This window comes from Lithobates pipiens, unplaced genomic scaffold, assembly GCF_037356315.1.
Source record: "Lithobates pipiens isolate NorthernLeopardFrog02 unplaced genomic scaffold, aLitPip1_a1.2 Scaffold_18, whole genome shotgun sequence".
In the NCBI taxonomy this organism is placed as follows: Eukaryota; Metazoa; Chordata; class Amphibia; order Anura; family Ranidae; genus Lithobates; species Lithobates pipiens.
Genome location: NW_027507758.1, coordinates 619,702,309 through 619,722,652, shown reverse-complemented (window position 1 = coordinate 619,722,652; position 20,344 = coordinate 619,702,309). Strand labels below are relative to the sequence as shown.

General features: G+C 43.5%; 1 protein-coding gene across 1 annotated transcript in view; it reads left to right on the top strand.

Annotated features, from left to right (window-relative positions):
- The first annotated feature begins 664 nt into the window (after nt 1-664).
- The window catches only part of LOC143986851 (uncharacterized), a 111,828-nt gene continuing 92,148 nt past the window's right edge, over nt 665-20,344 (top strand). Inside the window, exons 1-9 of the mRNA XM_077485260.1 lie at nt 665-730; nt 1,333-1,461; nt 1,587-1,721; nt 1,808-1,931; nt 2,048-2,145; nt 2,224-2,445; nt 2,601-2,739; nt 4,993-5,783; nt 16,417-16,560. Of these exons, the coding sequence (XP_077341386.1) occupies nt 1,366-1,461; nt 1,587-1,721; nt 1,808-1,931; nt 2,048-2,145; nt 2,224-2,445; nt 2,601-2,739; nt 4,993-5,783; nt 16,417-16,560 (1,749 nt within the window). The 5' untranslated portion in view covers nt 665-730; nt 1,333-1,365. The remainder of the gene's footprint in view (nt 731-1,332; nt 1,462-1,586; nt 1,722-1,807; nt 1,932-2,047; nt 2,146-2,223; nt 2,446-2,600; nt 2,740-4,992; nt 5,784-16,416; nt 16,561-20,344) is intronic.

The window sequence follows — 20,344 nt, the reverse complement described above, 5'->3', positions numbered from 1 at the left end:
AGGTCAGTAGGATGTAGGACAGTGTATAGAGGTCAGTAGTATGTAGGACAGTGTACAGAGGTCAGTAGAATGTAGAGCAGTGTACAGAGGTCAGTAGTATGTAGAGCAGTGTACAGAGGTCAGTAGTATGTAGAGCAGTATACAGAGGTCGGTAGTATGTAGGGCAGTGCACAGAGATCGGTAAGATGTTGGGAAGTGTACAGAGGTCAGTAGTAGGTAGAGCAGTGTAAAGAGGTCAGTAAGATGTTGGGCAGTGTAGTGAGAATGACCCCCCTTTATCAGTGATGAGTGCATTGGTCTCTTACATTGGTGATCAAAGGGAGAAGGACCCATTATATCAGCAGCAAGTGTGAGAAGGAGATGTTATCCTGGGAAGATGCCCCCCTTTATAGATCCTTGATGTCAGTTGTTACTTTGGAGGAAACCTGACTGAGAAAGGCTGGACTAGGAAGTCATATAATTCTATCCCTCTTGGTGGGAGTGGAGATGACCTCATCTATAAGGATATACAGTACATACACACACAGCACCAGGCCGTGTTCACACTATGAGACATTTTTCGGGGCTGCAGTTCCTCTGAGCTCCACAAGGCGGTGATCTCACTTCTACCCAGACAGGAAGTCTCTATGGAAGACAGGAACTGATGTCAGGTATAAATAGGAAGTTCCGGGTGAGAGGTGAGTCGGGAGGAAGTAGAGAGAAGACATTGCTGGAAGTGGCAGTAGAGGAGGTAATAAGATCTTATTTTCTATTTACACCCAGTAACCCCCCGTCATGTCCGTCCTCTTCCTCCATAGTCACTGTGATGTCTTTTATCTCCAGCAGACGATGATACACACATATATAGCGTGGAAATCTAGATTAACCCCTCCAGGGGCAGAACATTTCCCCACTTATGAACGTTTCCTTCATTTTGTAGTTAAATTCTAATAACATGATCCTCTAAACCAGGAGCAGGCAACCTCTGAGAGATGGAGATCCACCTGAACAACGTGAAAGAGAAAAAATCTAGGGGTTCAGCGCTATTTTTTATTTTTTTTAAAGAAATGAAATAACAAGGTCTAACTAAATTGTTAGGAAAATTATAATAAAACAAATGTCGCTGTATAAAGTAAACTCAACAGAGAAAGGGGAATATCTGATCCTGCAGACTGAGAGGGTCTCAGGACCTCCAAGATGTAACAAACACTAAATAGTCCACAATAAATATATTCCCGTGGGGGGGAGTAGCTCTTAAATGTACAGCAACCCTCCTATTACCCCCCTCACATCCACATCCTATTATTGTGTACCCAATACCATCCAAATAATTCTTACTTTCATTTACCAAAGTTATCCGTCTACAAGGAGACCTGTATAGATCAGATGATGGCACAAATGAGGATGGAGGAGGACCGGAGTCACATGACTGAGAAGATACTAAACCTCACCCTGGAGATCATCTACCTGCTGACCGGAGAGGTGAGGAGGATTCTGGGCGGTCACATGACATCACTCTCATCTCTATTAATAAAACACAGACCTGACCGGAGAGGTGAGGAGGATTCTGGGAATGTGACATGATATTACTGTTTTTGCTTGAATAGTATTTTCCTCCTGTGAAGTCTGGAGATCATATGACCATCACAGTGCCTCCACCTCCCTCCTCGACACCTGAGATGAACATCAAGAAGAAGATTCTTAAAGTCACCAAGAAGATGATGGAGCTGCTGACAGGAGAGGTGAGCAGTGCCGGGAATTCTGGGACATTATCCAGTAACAGACAAGGGATGTGTCTGGATGGTGACTGTATCATTGTGTGTGTCAGGTTCCTATAAGGTGTCAGGATGTCACTGTCTATTTCTCCATGGAGGAGTGGGAGTATTTAGAAGGACACAAGAATCTCTACAAGGACGTCATGATGGACAATCAGCCGCCCCTCACATCACCGGGTAAGAGGAGACTTTATTGTAAAGGAGAGAGCAGTACGGAGGCTCCACCTAGATCACCCATCATCTGATAAACACATAGAAACAATGTATTCAGTCACTGTGTGTGTTTCCTACAGATGGATCCAGTAATGGGAACCCACCAGAGAGATGTCCCCGTCCTCTGTATTCCCGGGATTCCACACAGGAAGGTCACACCATCCCCCACCATCATCAGGTAGATGATTGGTAATTATTTGTGGTTCTAATTTATACACGGCATGTATAATACAATGAATGTTTATAATATATTCAGAGTGCAAAACTCGGGGATAATAATATTGTTGTTAAAGAAGAGTATAAAGAGGAGGATGAGGATTATGGTGTAATGGAGGAACGTTCTGAAGGACAAAAGAATCTCTACAAGGACATTAGGATGGAGTCACCTAATACCAGGAACCCACCAGAGAGATGTCCCCTTCCTCTGTATTCCTGGGATTCGCAACGGGAAGGTCACACCATCCCTCACCATCATCAGGTGGGTGGAGTTGAGGGTCTGGAACATAAAGTGATTGAACACTCTGACATGTGGAGACGATGTGTGGACTCTACAAGGTGATATTTTGTATGTGATCTCCCATCATAAATACTTCTATTTTACAGATGTTATTTTCTGCCTTTCTGTTGGTTTAGGGTGAAGATCTGTTGATCATTAAAGTTGAGGGTGAAGTAGAAGAGACGTATGAGAGGGATGAGCTTCAATATACAGAGGAGACTGAAATGATGAGGACATTCAAAAAAGAGGAGGACACTCCTACAGAGATCAGCACAGGTGAGCTATAATATATTCTTCTGTTATCTCTGCTCGGTTACTGCACACTGATTGGTCCAGAGTAGGGAGGGAGATGAGTGATATCAACCAATAATAGGTTAGTATCAGTTACTGATACCCATCCTGCATTTTAGATCTTCTCTCTCAGATAACCCCCCCCCCCCTCCCCTCTCTGTGCTGCAGACACAATTTGTGTACACAGACATGATTTATGTAGATTCTGGGATCATCTGGCAGTATTAGCTTGTGTTTATTTCCTAGTTATAGTAGCACAGATATAATAACACAGATTTTGCCTTTTGGAGGTTGCTCCCTACTCTTTGAGAAGACCTATAGCTACATTTTAATATACAATACTATTTAGTCTTGCCAGGATCTCCACGGTTATTGTTCTCTTTCAAATGCAACTTTATGCATTGGCATACCTCCTTAGACCTAGTCTGTCTGGACAGTACGGTCACCTTCTAACTTGGCACCATCCACAGGCAGCTTAACTCTTCACTAAAACACAGAATTTGAATCCAACACAATTTTGCTTTAGCTAATTGTAGTACAGAGGAGGTTTTCAAGTTGTTTGAAGTGTTAAAAGACATTGACTTTCCTAAACCTGCCTTTGTGAAGTGCTAATACTGCTAAATAGGACTAAACTAACTAGGTAAGGTATGCGGAATTTCCCTGTGGGGTTTTGTATTAAAGCAAATATAATATAACTAAATTATAAAAAAAAATAGTTTATTACAAAAAAGTATTCTACAAATTAGCAAATGTCAGTCAAAGCATGAGCTTTAAAATCAGAACTGGAAGACATACATAGCATACATTAAGTACAGTGTTGGATCCGTGCAATAATACATCAGTACAATGAACCTTCAAAAATAGCACAGTATCTGTAGAACATCATGTAAAAGGAGCCCCAACGCGTTTCGACCACATGTAGTATAGGTCTTCTTCGGGGGGGGGGGGGGGGAATACAGATGTCTAGAAAATATATAATATTTAGAGGAATATATTAAAACAAGCCAATACAAAACAAGCCTGAAGAAGACCTATGCTACATGTGGTCGAAACGCATTGGGGCTCCCTTTTACATGATGTTCTACAGATACTGTACTATTTTTGAAGGTTCATTGTACTGATGTCATTTTGCATGGATCCAACACTGTACTTAATGTATGCTATGTATGTCTTCCAGTTCTGATTTTAAAGCTCATGGTTTTTTGTAGAATACTTTTTTGTAATAAACATATTTTTTTTATTTGCTTCAATACAAAACCCCGCAGGGAAATTCCTCATACTTTTTTTTCTATATCTTTATTTGGGCGTGCTGCTAATCTTTTGCTCTCCTATATGTTTTTTGCTAGGACTAAACTAACTAGCACTAAATAGGAGAGGAGGATAGTGAAATAAGCCAAAATGATATAATAAAGTTGTAGTAGCCCAAAACTGCCACTAGATGTCAGCATACTGCAAAACAACAATGCAGTTCAATACAACTCAGAAAATGACATAAAAGTCAAGAGTTCTTAACGCCAGAAGCCTAGGCCTACGGCCACTTGTTCTACGCTAAAAGATCTGCAAGTCAGAAGTTTGAACCTCTTCATTATCAGAGACCACTTGACCCAGTGCCTAGGCTTGTGGCTGGGTAAAGAGCACCTCCCATTCCCCATTGGTTCCTGCTCTTCTGGCAAGGCTGTGCAAATGTGAAGTGATCTTAGAGGAGGAACAAAGGCCTATTGGTTGAAGAGGGGAAGTCACAGCTGGTTGGGACATCCACAGAGAACATCTGCTCCCTAAAATCTACCTGATCCAGATGGAATCTTGATTTAAGTGAACGAACCATCTTGTATCTATTGCAGACCTCCCAACATTTTACGATGGGAATGAGGGACACCTACTAGCAAAAGTATGTAGGCATAAGACACGCCACCCCTGCCGCGCCACCCCCTTAAAGGAGAATTAACCAAAAAAAAAAAGATGAGTTAAATCCACAAGGGCTTTTTTTACCACTACTATTTATTTATATTGGCTTTTAAAATGTTCAAATGCAGCAATTTAGAATTTGGATGAAAGATTTAGCACTGAAAACACTTTTTGAAGGGTAAATAGTGCATTTTATATCAACTATATGGATCAGACCACAATGAGGGACAAATGAGAAGGAAAGAGGGACGTTGCTCCAAATCAGGGACAGTCCCTCGAAATCCGGGACTGTTGGGAGCTATGTCTATTGCTCATGTTTTTATATTTTTCCAGGGCACACCATCGAGGAACCCTCAAAGGATCATCTCGCTTTATCTCCAGGTTGTAAAATGGAAGATGAGGACATCACAAGAGTTTGTGTAGGAGAAAAGACAAGGAGCTCAGCTATGGATGGAGGACTTCACAGTGTGGATAGACCATCAAATCCCTCTGAGCTACCTCGTTCTGTGAGGGATGGTGCCGGAATTCAGGGGAAGGAGGAATTTTACTGTCCTGAATGTGGGGAAAGTTTCAGCTCTGAATTAGGTCTTACTGTACATCAGAGGTCTCACACCAGTGAGAAGTTTCATTCTTGTTCTGAGTGCGGGAAATGTTTTAGTCGGAAATCAGCCCTAGTTACACATCAGAGATCGCACACGGGGGAGAAGCCGTATTCCTGCCCTGAGTGCGGGAAATGTTTTTCACAAAAATCAATACTTGTTAGACATCAGCAATCTCACACAGGGGATAAGCTGTATTCCTGTCCCAAGTGTGGGAAATGTTTATCACAGAGATCAGCTCTTGTTAGACATCAGAGATCTCACACGAGAGAGAGGCCATATTCCTGCCTAGAGTGTGGGAAGTGTTTTATCGATAAGTCACACCTTGTGAAACATCTGAGATCTCACACGGGGGAGAAGCCCTATGTGTGTCCTGAGTGTGGGAAATGTTTTTCAGAAAAATCAGACCTTGTTAGACATCAGAAATTGCACACGGGGGAGAGGCCGTATTCCTGTCTCGAGTGCGGAAAATGTTTTACACGGAAATCACACGTTGTAATACATCAGAGAACTCATAGAGGGGTGTAGGGATGAGCTGAACATTCCTGGGTTCGGTTCCAGGGGGTTTAACTGAACTGCTCATAAGTTCTGAATGTTAATCCAAACCCCATTGAATTTTTAAGGTGACACTAGGCAAGAGATTGTCAAACAAAGGGTATGGGGAGCTGAGCACTGATAGATGACATCAGCTGCTATAATGACAGGCGACATCAGCTGCCATGGACGGCGGGCGACATGAGCTGTCGGGGACGGCGGGTGACATGAGCTGTCGGGGATGGCAGGCGACATGAACTGTCGGGGATGGCAGGCGACATCAGCTGCTATAATAGAGATTTATTTTGGTGGTATCTAATCACTGCTGGGTTTTAAATTTTTTGCTTAATAAATGCAATAAGACTGAAAATGAAAAAAAAATACATGCTTTTCTTCTTTTTTGTTAGAAAACTTTGCAAATAAATAATCTTTCTTCATGAATTTAGGCCAATATGTATTCTGATACATTCCTTTTGGCAATAATTACCCAAATCAGTGTATATTAGTGTGTGTGAAAGTTATAGAGTCCACAAACTATGGGATATACAGGATATATCTGAAAATTGATCAATCCTGATGCACTGACGGACTATCTAATTTCTTATGGCCCAAAAATGCCAGGACAGTACAAATACCTCCCCCCCCCCAAATGACCCCTTTTTTTAAGTATACAGTCCAAGGTATATAGTAAGAAGCATGGTGAGTTTTTTGAAGTTGTAATATTTTGTCACAATTTTTTGGAAAATTAAGAAATCGAAAAAAATAATTTTCTTCATTATTTTTTTTTTTCCACATACTGTCACCATTGCAATACAGCTTCATCATATGACTGGTGTGGTGGCGATCAGGGACACTGGTGACTAGGGATGGGCTTTATGTTACGTTCAACACGAACATTGGCAGTTCGCCGAATAGCGAACAATTTGGGGTGTTCCCGGTAAATTCGAAACCCTTTAAAAGTCTATGGGAGAAATCAAAAGTGATAATTTTAAAGGCTTATATACAAGTTATTGTCATAAAAAGTGTTTGGGGACCCGGGTACTGCCCCAGGGGACATGTATCAATGCAAAAAAAAAGTTTTTAAAACGGCTGTTTTTTCGGGAGCAGTGATTTTAATAATGCTTAAGGTGCACACTTAATGACAGGCTGGTTGAACTGACTGTTGGCTTCCATTACTCGTAGTAACCACTTGTCTTCATATCCCAATGTGCTGTTAACCTCAAGCTGTAGACAATGTGCAGAAGGTACCGGTTAGTTGTATACACTCTTTAACAACTTCAGACCAGGCAGAAGGCAAAGTTTGAAAGCTTTACATTAGAAAAGGTTCTGAACATTACAAAGTGCAACAAAACCATTCTTTCCCTACGTCCCTCATTCCTTTCTCAGACTTGTGTGCTGCCCCGGCATACCTGTAGACAGAGAGCCCATGTATGGCAGTGTGCAGTTTTTTTGCAGAGTCCAGCAGCTGGTGTCTTTGGGGCAGGCTGCAGGTTCCAGCAGTCATTACATTACAGAAGATTCCTGAAGGCAGGCAAACTTGGATCCGGACAACAGACAGCAATTCTCCGTCCCAAAGACAAGAGGCTAAAGGCAAGGCCAAAGACACTAGGCTCTGGATCACTGTCTCTTTCTCTAGGCACAGGACCAGTGGGTCAGATCCAAAAAAGCCTGCCAGAGGAAAAACCTGGCAACAGCATTAACCCTAATCCTCCCATCTGGGACAGAACCTATGTAGGCTAAATAACAACCCACTTATACTGTAGAGATGGGCCGAACACCCCCCTGTTTGGTTTGCACCAGGACTCCCAAACAAGGGAAAAGTTCAGCCCCGAGCCGCGAACCCCATTGAAGTCAATGGAGCCGAACATGAAAGATCAAAAGTCCCCATTTTGAAGGCTTATATGCAAGTTATTGGCCAAAGCACCCACCCTCAAGTTGAAGGAATGTGGTCTGGTATGGTTTGTGGGGGCACTCGCTCGCCATCCCATTTCCTGGCCTGCCAGGCTGCATGCTTGTATAAGGGTCTGGTATAGATTTTGGGGGGACCCCACATCTTTTTTTTGGTGTGGAGTTCCCCTTAAAATCTGGTATGGATTGGGAGGGACCCCCACGCCGTTTTTTTCCCCCTACTTTTTTTTTGCAGGCACTGTTTGTTTTGCTTTTTATTCAGCTGTCAGCGGGGAAGCCCACTGACAGCTGATGACTCATCAGTTATTAAGGATGTGGCGGGTGGCTTCCCGGCCTTGCTCCTTAACAACCAGCTATTCACTGCGCCCTGATTAGGCAATTTGGGTGTTTCTGCCAAATGGAAGAAAACAGGCGATGTTCGGGTCGAACTTTTGCTTGGCCCGAATCGTTCGACCATCTCTACCCACTTACAAGCTACCCAGGCTATCCTCTGCAGCCAGTCCCCTGACAACATATAGGGAGTCTGTGTTCCCTCCCAGGGACAATAAGTATTTGTTTTAATTCTCAGTATACAGTATGTGGTGTCTCTGCAATTTCCAGGAGCAGGGGGATTTATTTTGGGTTGTTCTTTCGTAATAAATTATGATAATAGCAAGAAATATACAGCTAGATTTAAAAAAATAAAAAAAGATTTATTTTCACTATTTTGGGACAGTTTTTCTTTGATAACAAAAAAAAATCAGGAGATATCCGTTACCATTTACCACCAAAGGAAAGTCCAATTTGCCCTGAAAAAATTGCAGTACAATCCACCTGGATACACTAATGCCGCAAACACACGTTCGGACTTTCCGGCAGACTTGGTCTGGCGGACCGCAATCCGTCGGACAATTCGATTGTGTGTGGGCTCCAGCAGACTTTTTTTCCCCAAAAGTCAGACGGACCTAGAAATAAAACATGTTTCAAATCTATTCGACGGACTCAAGTCCGACAGACTAAAAATTGGGAAAACCATTCGTCTGTGTGCTAGTCCGACGGACCAAATACGACGCAAGGGCAGCTATTGGCTACTGGCTATTGAACTTCCTTTTTTAGTCCCGTTTATGGACTTTCGAACAGACTTAGTCCGGTCATGTGTGGCTAAGTCCGTTTCGTTCAGAAAGTCCGTCGGACCTCCACCGAAAGTCTGTCGGGAAGACCGCCGGACCTAGTCCGTCGAAAAGTCCGGTCGTGTGTATGCAGTATAAGTCGTTGTGATGATACCTACGGTTTTACTAATACATGTGCAGGTTGAAAAATTGTGCTTCGCCATTAACATTTGTTTTACTCTTATGCCGCGTACACACGACCAGACTTAAGTCCGACAGACTTTCGACGGAGTTCTGACAGAGTTCTGACGGACTTTCTGAATGAACGGACTTGGCCACACACAATCACACCAAAGTCCGACGGATTCTAATGTGATGACATACGACCAGACTAGAATAAGGCAGTTCATAGCCAGTAGCCAATAGCTGCCCTCGCATTGGTTTTTGTCCGTCGGACTAGCACACACACGAGCGGATTTCTCGGTAGGAACTGGGTCCGGCGGAGTTCTGGTGGAAAAATTTGAAACATGTTCCATTTCTAAAGTCTGTCAGACTTTTGCAAATCAAAAGTCCGCTGCAGCCCACACACGATCGAATAGTCTGCCGGAATTGTTCCGTCGGACCTTTGATGTTGAAAAGTCCGCTCGTGTGTACGCGGCATTAGGCGTGAAGGCATAAATTACAAGAAAAAAAAAATCTAAATGCTAAAATCACTTATTAGTGAAATTGTGTCACAAATCACCATTTTAGTAATATTGACGGCCTCCCATGGGGAATCCTCTCAAATCACCTTTGCTAATTCTCAGGACTTTTCAGGATAGCATAACGATGGCAGGAGGTTAAATGCTTCCCCAATGTGTGATCTTACTAACTGGGAGGGATAACTGGGCAAAGTGCGCTTGCTGGACCTGGGCCTGACAGGTGACTGGCCTAGCTGGGCCTGGAGCTGAACCGGCTAGGTGGGTCTGACCTCCACAGTTTGGGTGGGCTAGCTCAGCCTGGGCTGTACAGCATGGTGGGGTAACTGATACAGGAATTGCCTGCTAAATGGGATAACTTGGGGTCTAGTCTTGAGAGCTAAGTATACTGGCTGAGCCTGAGGTTGATGGCTGAGAGGACCAGCATGCTTGCTTGCCAGCCTAGGCTAAGAGGCTCAGATTGTGAGCCCTTATTAAATGCTAGTTGCCTCATTTCTCCATACACAAGTGTTCCACAGAGGAGACTTTGTCTCTCTCAGTCACTGGCTCCTTCTTTCCTTCTTCTGACCCACCACCACTGTGCAGCCACTCCCAGGAAAGGTCCAGGCTGGAGCCACTGTGCAGGTACTGCCAAAATCACTCTCTTCCCTGGTAAACAGTCAAAAGGTAGACACATAAAAGGAATGGCAACCTGCTATGCCAGGACTTGAAGTGCCCTCTGTGGGGGGGCTGAGGTATGGCAGCCGGCTATGCTTTCACTTGTAGTGCCCTAGACTGAGGAATGGCAGTGTAATGGGGAACTCTGGGAACCCTGATGTAAGGGGGATCTTACAGATGAAGGAGTTGATCTTAAACAGGAAGTTGCGGGACAATTTTAGATGGGGGCGCAACAATTTTAGTCTTGCCTAGGAAAGCACCAACCCAAAATGCACCACTGGAGTGGACAGCTGCAATCGAATGAAAGCTGTTAGGGTTTTGATGGTCTAGGGCAGCCTTTCTCAACCTTTTCAACACAGAGGAACCCTTGAAATAGTTCTCCAGTCTCGGGGAACCCCTACTAAAAATTAGAAATCTACAACTCATGATACATTCATGTGATGGTCAGTGGGAAGAATGGTCCTTACACTTGTGGTCATTGGGAATAATTACCTCCTTACAGATAGCTAAAAAGATCAATGGTGTCGTTGGAAACTTATCTGAGAGGCAGAAATTGCCCAATGCTGAAGAAACCCCTAGCAACTTATGGAGAAACCCTGGTTGAGAATCACTGGTCTTGGGGTAGATTGACCCTCGATACCTCTGAATAAGGTGTGACTTCCAATCCCCACAGGCCTGTGAGATTAACCCATTGAGACACCGACACAAAACAATGGCAAGGTCTCTCCGAGCAATCTAAAAGTTTATTATTTCTGTGCGAATATAAAAAGGGTATTTTCAGAAGGTTCAACCCTTCGCACGTCATACAGATTATCCAATGAAACACAGAGGCACAGTCTATGACAAAAGTGAAACTCAGCAAAAATAACAGACATCATCGTTTCCAGAAAATCACATGTTTTACAAGAAATTGAAAGTAACTTAGGCCGCGTACACACGGGCGGACTGTCTGGCCAACTAAGTCCTTCAGACAATCCGACAGACAGTCCGTCCTACTTTTCGTTTACAAACGTTTTTTATTAGAAAGTATTAAGACAAGTACAAGAGAAAGGTCAACGAGTACAAATGTTTCCATAGAGAATAGCATACAAAGGAACATCAGTAAAACCGTTAATGCACAGAAAAGTTAAAATTTGATATGCTAAACCCAACCTGGTGATATCAAATGAAAATTCTGGTGAGCAAAAGTACATCATTGAGGGAAAGAAAAAAAAACAAAAGAAAGTGGTGAGTAGGAAGATAAAAGAAAAACCAAAAGATAACAAAAATGCTACCACAAGTGAGTGCTATCAAAAGAGTTCACATACCCTGCCATTAGGCACTGTGCCCAGCCAAACTGTCAGGCCTAGGGGCTATCCATTGCAGAGACGACCAAACGGCCCATTTACGATCAAAAATATGCATGGAGTCTTGCAAAGTGTGGTGTAAACGCTCCATGAGTTTGATCGACTCCATGCGTTGCAGTACTTGTTCCCAGGGGACAACCGGGGATCTCCAGTGTAACGCCACAGTCCAATGGACCGCACTGACAAGCGTATGAGCTAATTTCTGAGCCGGGGGAGTTAGTCCCGGGATGTCAGCAAACAAAAGGCCAATCCGGCACGTGATATCAATATTAGAACCCGTAACCTGGAGTAATTTATCAGCTACCCGCTGCCAAATGGGCTGCAGTACTCCACAGCTCCAGAAGATATGGGAGAAGGAACCAGCCTCCGGACATCCACGAAAGCAACTCCCCGGGACCAATGGGCTAAACCTATGCAGCCTAGTGGGGGTGTAGTACCATCTTGTGTGTAGTTTTAAAGCAGTTTCTCTGACTGCCAACGATTTTGTGCATTTACGCATGTTTGTAATCGTATCCTCCCACTCTTCAGGGGTCATTTCGAAACCAACTTCCCTCTCCCAACCCAGCATGGCATGTGATTTAGCCGGTAGCTGCACCTCTCCAAGAGACCGGTACAACCAGGAGATATTGCCACGATCCCTGGATGAGGACCTACAGATCCTTTCAAAGGCATTAGGAGGGGGAAGTCTCCTCTGCAAGTAATGAGAGGTGTAGAAGTGCCGAACCTGTAAATATTTATAAAAATCTTCTCTAGGCAACCCAAACTGTTCTTGGAGATAAGCAAAGGTGCAAAAGGGTGGTTCTTGGGAAAGGGCCTCAAGGGTAACCAGGTCTCTCTGAGACCAACCCTCAAAACTCTCCGGTGATGAGAAAGCCGGTGGGAATCTGGGGTCCCCCAAAAAAGAGGCCAGGCCGGGGCAGGATGGACACAGGGCATATCGCTTTTTGTATAAAGACCAGAGTTGAAGGGATTGTGCCACCACTCCATTCAAAGTGGCTAATTGTTTGGGGCGAACCCCATCAGTCCACAGGAGGCCCGGGAGGTAAAATGGACTCACCGAGGATCTCTCAAATTGGATCCATGGGACCGTACCTGGGGGATAATGCCACTGCGCCAACTGCACCAGCCTAGCAGCAAGGTAATATAACCACAGATGAGGGAGCCCCAGACCCCCACGGTCCGCTGGCCTGAAAAGTAGCGTCTTGTGCAATCTAGGTTTTTTGTTCTGCCAAACGAACCGATTGATCTCTTTCTGTATACCATCGATCGTGTTACGGGAGACATATAGGGGAAGTGCTAGTCCGTCCTACTTTTGAATGAACGGACTTGACCACACACGATGAACAGACAGTCCGCTGAAAGCTTGCGCGATGACGTGTACAGCACGTACGACGGGACTAGAAATACGACATCCAATACACTGCAATGCAACCTTCGGCCGTGTAAATCCTTTCTGAGCATGCGCCATACTTAGTCCGTCCAACTTGCCTACTCACGAGCGGACTGTCCGCTGAAACCAAAGTTGGACGGACAATATTACGGAAATTCCGAAAGACTTCCGCCAGACTGTCCGCTGAAAAAGTCCGCTGAAGCCCACACACGAGCGGACTGTCCGCTGAAACACGTTTCAGCGCACTAAGTTGGACAGACAGTCCGCCCGTGTGTACGCGGCCTTAAAGTGGTTGTAAACCCTTACAACACACTTTGACCTACAGGTAAGCCTAGATTAAGGCTTACCTGTAGGTCCAAGAAATATCTCCTAAACCTACACGGTTTAGGAGATATTTGCCGAAAGACAGGCACCGCTGTCTACGGCGTGCAGGCGCACTGAGAGCGCCACGGTCAACAGCAATATGCCCGTCGTGGCGGCTCCCGTGCGCATGCGCAGGAGTGACGTCATCGCGGCTTCGCCGAATGACAGCGCCGGAGCAGCGAGACCCACCGAGAAGATGGATGTGCTGGACTACAGGGGACAGCGGTGACTTCGCTGGCTCCTGTGTCAGGTAAGTGACACATAATGGACTACTATGCGATGCATAGTAGTCCATTATGCTTTACCTTTGCAGGGAATGAAAGAGGAAGTAAACTCATCAGGGTTTACTTGCTCTTTAAGAGAAACAAAACTAGAAACTTGAAAACAAAACGTGTACATAACTGTTTTAAAAAATGGATGCTAGAAAGACAATAAAATGGAAACTGATTATTATAAACACGGTCAGACATTCCGACCACAAAAATATTTTTTCAGACGGATTTTGGCCCAAACTTGTCTTGCATACACACGGTCGCACAAAGTTGTCGGACATTCCGATCGTTCTGAACGAAGTGACGTCAAACATGTATGTCGGGACTATAAACGGGCCAGTAGCCAATAGCTTTCGTCTCTTCGTTTATTCTGAGCATGCGTGACACATTGTCCGTCGGAATTGTCTACGCACGATCGGAATTTATTGATTTTGTTGTCAGAGAATTTTAGATCCTGCTCTCAAACTTTGTGCGTCGGAAATTCAGACGGAAAAAGTCCAATGGAGCCCACACACGATTGGGTTTTTCCGACAACATGATCCGATCGCACATTTTCCGTCAGAAAATCCGACCGTGTGTATGGGGCAGAACTCCAACTTTTTTGAGATGGGAATGAGGGTCACCCAGGGGCGGACTGACCATTGGGCCACTCGGGCACTGCCCGAGGGCCCCGAGCCACTAGGGGGCCCCATCAGGGTTGCCAGCCTCAGTAAAACCAGGAAAAGTATGTAAAAATCTGTGTTTTTTTTTTTTTTACATCTGTCTCTGAAATGTCCCTTACCGACATCCTTTTGGTCTAAAAATCTCGAGATTATAGCTGCCCCACCTCTCCAGTACCTTCTCAGCCAATAGAAACATGTCTGTGTATACTGTGTGTACATGTATGTGTATACTGTGTGGCCCCATAATCTCGGATTGCCTGGGGGCCCCATAATCTCCTATTGCCCGGGGGCCCCATAATCTCCTATTGCCCGGGGGCCCCATAATCTCCTATTGCCCGGGGGCCCCATAATCTCCTATTGCCTGGGGGCCCCATGAGTTGTCAGTCCATCCCTGGGGACACCTATTAGCAAAAGTATGTAGGCATAGGACACACACCCTGCCATGCCCCCTTAAAGGAGAATTATTTTTAATAAAAGATTAGTTAAACCCACAAGTGCTTTTTTTTTTTACCACTACTATCCCTTTATTTTGTGTTTTAAAATTCATAAATGCAACGATTTAGAAATCTGACGAAAAGGTTTAGGGCTGGGAACACTTTTTGGAAGATAAAAAATGCATTTTATATACATCTATATAGATCAGACCAAAATGAGGGGGAAAGAGGGACATTACTCCAAATCAGAGACAGTCCCCCGAAATCAGGGACAGTTGGGAGCTATGCCCTCTACCACTTACCGGAGGCAGCGGCGAAGGCAGGGGCGGAGGCGATCAGATCTTCACCCTTGCTGGTTAAGGAGATGAGTGAGGGGAAGATGGCCCCCACCCGTCTCCATACCATTGCAGGGCGGAAGCGACGTCAAAACTTCACTTCCGCCCATAGCTCTTAAAGGGCCATTTTTATTTATTTTTTGCATTTTTTTAAATGACAAATGTATTTATTTATTCATTTTTATTGCATTTTAGTGTAAATATGAGATGTGAGGTCTTTTTGACCCCAGATCTCATATTTAAGAGGTCCTGTCATGCTTTTTTACTACAAGGGATGTTTACATTCCTTGTAATAGGAATAAAAGTGACACAATTTTTTTTTTTTTTAAACAAGTGTAAAAATAAAAGGTAAAATAAATAAGAAAAAATATATTTTTATTCTGCTCGCGTGCAGAAGCGAACGCATACGTGATTCGCGCCCGCATGTGAAAGCGGTGTTGAAACAACACATGTGAGGTATCGCCACGATCAGTAGAGCGAGAGCAATAATTCTAGCCCTAGACCCTCCTCTGTAACTCAAAACATGCAACCTGTAGAATTTTTTAAACGTCGCCTATGGAGATTTATAAGGGTAAAAGTTTGTCACCATTCCACGAGTGGGCGCAATTTTGAAGCGTGACATGTTGGGTATCAATTTACTCGGCGTAACATTATCTTTTCACAATATAAAAAACATTGGGCTAACTTTACTGTTGTCTTATTTTATAATTTAAAAAAGTGTATTTTTTTTATTAAAAAAACAGTGCGCTTGTAAGACCGCTGCGCAAATACGGTGTGACAGAAAGTATTGCAACGACTGCCATTTTATTCTCTAGGAAAAAAATGTATAATGTTTGGGGAGTTTTAAGTAATTTTCTCGCAAAAAAAACTGCTTTTAACTTGTAAACAACAAATCTCAAAAAGAGGCTCGGTCCTTAAGTGGTTAACTAATCATTTTTTTATAATTCTCCTTTAAGGGGGTGCGGCAGGGGGTGTGTCTAATGCCTGCATACTTTTGCTGATAGGTGTCCATACCTCCCAACATTTTGAGATGGGAATGAGGGACACCTACTAGCAAACAAATTTAGGCATAGGACACGCCCACTTAAAGGAGAATTAACCAAAAAAAGTTCATTAAATACACAAGGGCTTTTTTTTTAACCGCTACTGTTCCTTTATATCGGCTTTTAAAATGTACAAATGCAGCTTTTTGAAAGATAAAAAGTGCATTTTATACACCACTATATAGATCAGAGCAAAATGAGGGACAAATGAGGGGAGAACGAGGGACATTGCTCCAAATCAGGGGTCAATCCCCCAAAATCAGGGACAGTTGGGAGCTGTGAGTGTCCCTCATTTCCATGTCAAAATGTTGGGATGTTTGCATTCATTAGCCATTGACTAGTTTGTCCCGGTTTGATTCACTATGAGAAGTTTCTTGGGGATGCAGTTCCTCTGAGCTCCACAAGGTGGTGATCTCACTTCTACCCAGACAGGAAGACTCTATGGAATGAAGGCAGGAAGTGATGTCAGGTATACACAGGAAGTGATGTCAGGTATTAATAGTAAGTTCCGGGTGAGAGGTGAGTCGGGAGGAAGTAGAGAGAAGACATTGCTGGAAGTGGCAGCAGAGGCGGTAATACGATCTTATTTTCTATTTACACCCAGTAATGTTTAAATGGTTTATGCACTGAAGTCACTTTATATTTATATTGATGGTTATCTATTAGAAGTGATTAACTAGGTATGAGCCTCTCATACCTCGCGGTAGAGGTCAACCGATATATCGGCCGATATTTTTTATTAATCGGCATCGGCGGATTGTGCTGATAAAAAGGCCGATTATAACTACAGCGCGACTTGCAAATGACTTCTATAATAATATATATAATATAATATAATATTCTATAATAGAAGTCAATGCAAGTTGCCTGAGTCTTCAGTGAAGCGACTTTCCTCCTCTCTGGGCAGTCTGCCAAGAAATACAATGTTTACACTTCTACACACTGAGCTCAGTTCATTTATAAGTTCTCAGTTTAACCATTTAAAGACTAAATCTTTTCTGACACTTGTCGCTTACAAGTAAAAATCCTGTATTTTCTGCCAGAAAATCACTTGGAACCCCCAAAAATTATATATATTTTTTTAGCAGAGATCCTAGGGAATAAAATAGCGGTCGTTGCAATATTTTATGTCACACAGCATTTGTGCAGAGGTCTTTTTTTGGAAAAAAATACACTGATGATTTAAAAAAAAAACTAAAACGGGAAAGTTAGCCTATTTTTTTTTTATCACCAAAAGTTTTGATTACCTGTTTTTATTTAATATATAGTTTTTTGTTTTTTTTATCTAAATTATACATACAAGTAAACTGATTGGAGGTTTGTTTTGTTTAATAAATGGTTACATTTTCTGTATCACTTAAAGTGGTGTTGCCACCAAAAAAATAAAACTACTTAAAATGCGTAAAAAAAAAAAAAAAAAAAAATAATTGGCAAAAAAAAAAGTTTTTGCTCACCTCTAAATACCGGTTGCTAGGGGGTCCCTCGTAGTCTGCCTTCTTCATTGCCCGGGCTGGTGACATCACTTCCCCTCGCGCCGCACATTCACCTGGGACCTGTCATGTGTCCCAGGTGACTGTACGGCGTATCACGGCGCCCTGCGCCGCTCGCGCATGCGCAGTGGGTGCCCGGCTGTGAAGCCACAGCCGGGTGCCCACAGTATGCATGACGGCGCCGCGAGCGGAGCGGGGAGCGAGGGGGGGGCTTCGTTCCCCCGCATCGCTGGACCCTGGGGCAGGTAAGTGTCCGATTATTAAAAGCCAGCAGCTGCAGTATTTGTAGCTGCTGACTTTTAATTTTTTTTTTTTTAGGGGGTACCCCACTTTAAGGCTGCTTTCACACTGGAGCAGGCAGGCAGGCATTGACGGTAAAACACTGCTAGTTTTAGCGGCGCTTTACTGTGGGGTGCTGTTCGGCTGCTAGTGGTGTGGATATAACCCAGCTAGCGGCCAAGGAAGGGGTTAAATGCGCCTGTGAAGCGCCACTGCCAAAGCACATTGCATGCGCTTTGGCAGTGGTGCCCATTCATATCAATGGGCAGGAGTGGTGGAGGGGCGGTGTACACCGCTCCAAAGGTGCTGCTTGCAGGACTTGTTTTTTTAACATCCTGCCAGTGCATCGCCTCAGTGTGAAAGCACTCGGACAAATCGAACCTGGATCCAAGTCAAGAAGTAATTTTTCTGGGCTATACAATCCATTCAGTCCTCCAGAAAGTCTTCTTACCGCAGGCAAAGTTGGGAAAAGGTCTATGTGGCGGTAAAGCAAATTCAAACGAATTATTCAGTTTCAGTCCGATCCACCATGGCGGTATTAGGACTTCTTACGGCCTCGATCCTGGTGGTACAATGGGCCAGGTTTCATTCCAGACCACTCCAATTGAACATCTTACAGACTTGGTCACATCAGATTTCACTAGAAAAGCAGATCAGGCTTACTTCAAAAGTGAAACGAGCACTGTGGTGGTGGAGGGACTCCTGACGGAAGGCCTTTCCTGGGTCTTTCCACTAGACAAACGTCTAACAACGTACGCAAGTTCCTGGGGTTGAGGAGCCCACCTGGACAGTCTAATGGCGCAGGGGACAGCAGAAGCCCGGAGGTCGTCAAACTGGCAAGAACTAAGAGCCATCTTTTTAGGTCTTCTAGCTTTTCACCAACCGGTGAAGGGACATCATGTTCAGGTTCTTTTGGACAATATGACTGCGGTGGCATATGTCCTCAAGCAGCGGGGAACCAGGAGGTCTTATGGATCGAGCCAATCAACTTTTCTCCTGGGCAGAACAGCTGTCGGCGATTCACCTAAAGGGTTCTCAAAATTTGTTAGCAGATCTGTTCAGCAGAAGGAGATTGATAGAAGCAGAGTGGAGCTTGAATCAGGAAGTTTTTCTGATGTTCTCCGAAGCATGGGGGCATCCTCAGGTAGACTTGTTTTGTTTGCCAGTCAACAGAACTCAAAGGTCCACAACTTCTTTTCTCTTCACCGAGAAGACCAAGCCATAGGCATAGATGCTCTCGCACTTCCATAGCATTACCAACTGCGCTATGCCTCCCCCCCCCCCTTCCCTCTAATACCGTTGGTCTTAAGAAAATTACCCAAGGTTTCTTCAAAATTTCACCGCTCACAGGAAATAGTGTTGCGCACGTTCTCCTCGAATCCTGCCAATGCAGGCAAAGAAGCCTTCTATACTTTGGATGTAAGGAGGTGTCTCCTGCAGTTCCTATCTGTCACTGCACTCTCTCCAGGGTTGTCCTGAAAGGCTCTTAGAAATACCATCACTGGTAAGTCTAACTAAGTTTTTCTCCACAAATTGACTTTCTATTGGTGGTGTTTGATCACTAATGCGTTTTTTTTTTTTTTTTTGGGGGGTGTTTTTTTTTGGGGGGTGTTTTTTTTTTGCACTATAAACAAAAAAAGACCAACCAATTTTGAAAAAAAAAACAATATTTTTTACTTTTTGCTAGAAAACATCCAATCAAAAAAAAATCGAATTTCTTCATCAATTTAGGCCTATACTATATGTATTCTGCTAAATATTTTTTGGGAAAAAAATATCCCAACAAGCATATATTGATTGGTTTGGGAAAAAGTTATAGCTTCTACAAACAATGGGATAGATTTATGGACTTTTTTTTTTTTTTTTTTTTTTACATATTATTTTACTAGTAATAGCGATGATCAGTAATCCCCTTTTTTTTTTTTTTTTTATTTTTTTTTTATTTTAACGGGACTGCAACATTGTGACACACATTTGACACTAAGTGATAATTTTTTGGGACCAGTGACGCTAATAGTGATCCGTGCTAAAAAAAAGAAAAAAGAAAAAAAAAGAAGCACTGTCACCGTACTAATGACACTGGCAGGGAAGGGGTCACGGGCAATAAAAGGGTTAAATGTGTTCCCTAGGGGGTGATTTCTAATGCTGGCCATACACGGTTAGAATATCGTTCGGAAAAAACGTTCGCAAATTGTAAAATTTGTCAAACGTGCATGCGAGAACGCCAACATTGTATCAATAGATGCCGCCCAATATTCGACATATTGGCTATCGATAACAACATAAATAGTACAATTGTCCTCGATCGATTATATAAGCAGCGGAAATGCGCATGCGCTGTCAATTTTTCAAACTCTTTTAGTTCGATTACACTACTAATCGTTCGAAAATCAATCGTTTTTGTGAAAAAAAAATCCAACATGTTGTTTTTTTTTTTTCAGAACAAAATTTGCATTTCGAGAATCGAAATGTAACCACTAACGTTTCGAATGTCGAACGATCGAGCGTAGCGGACGTTTTTCCGAACGATATTCTAACCGTGTATGGCCAGCATAACTCTGTGTGTGTGTGTGTGTGTGTGTGTGTG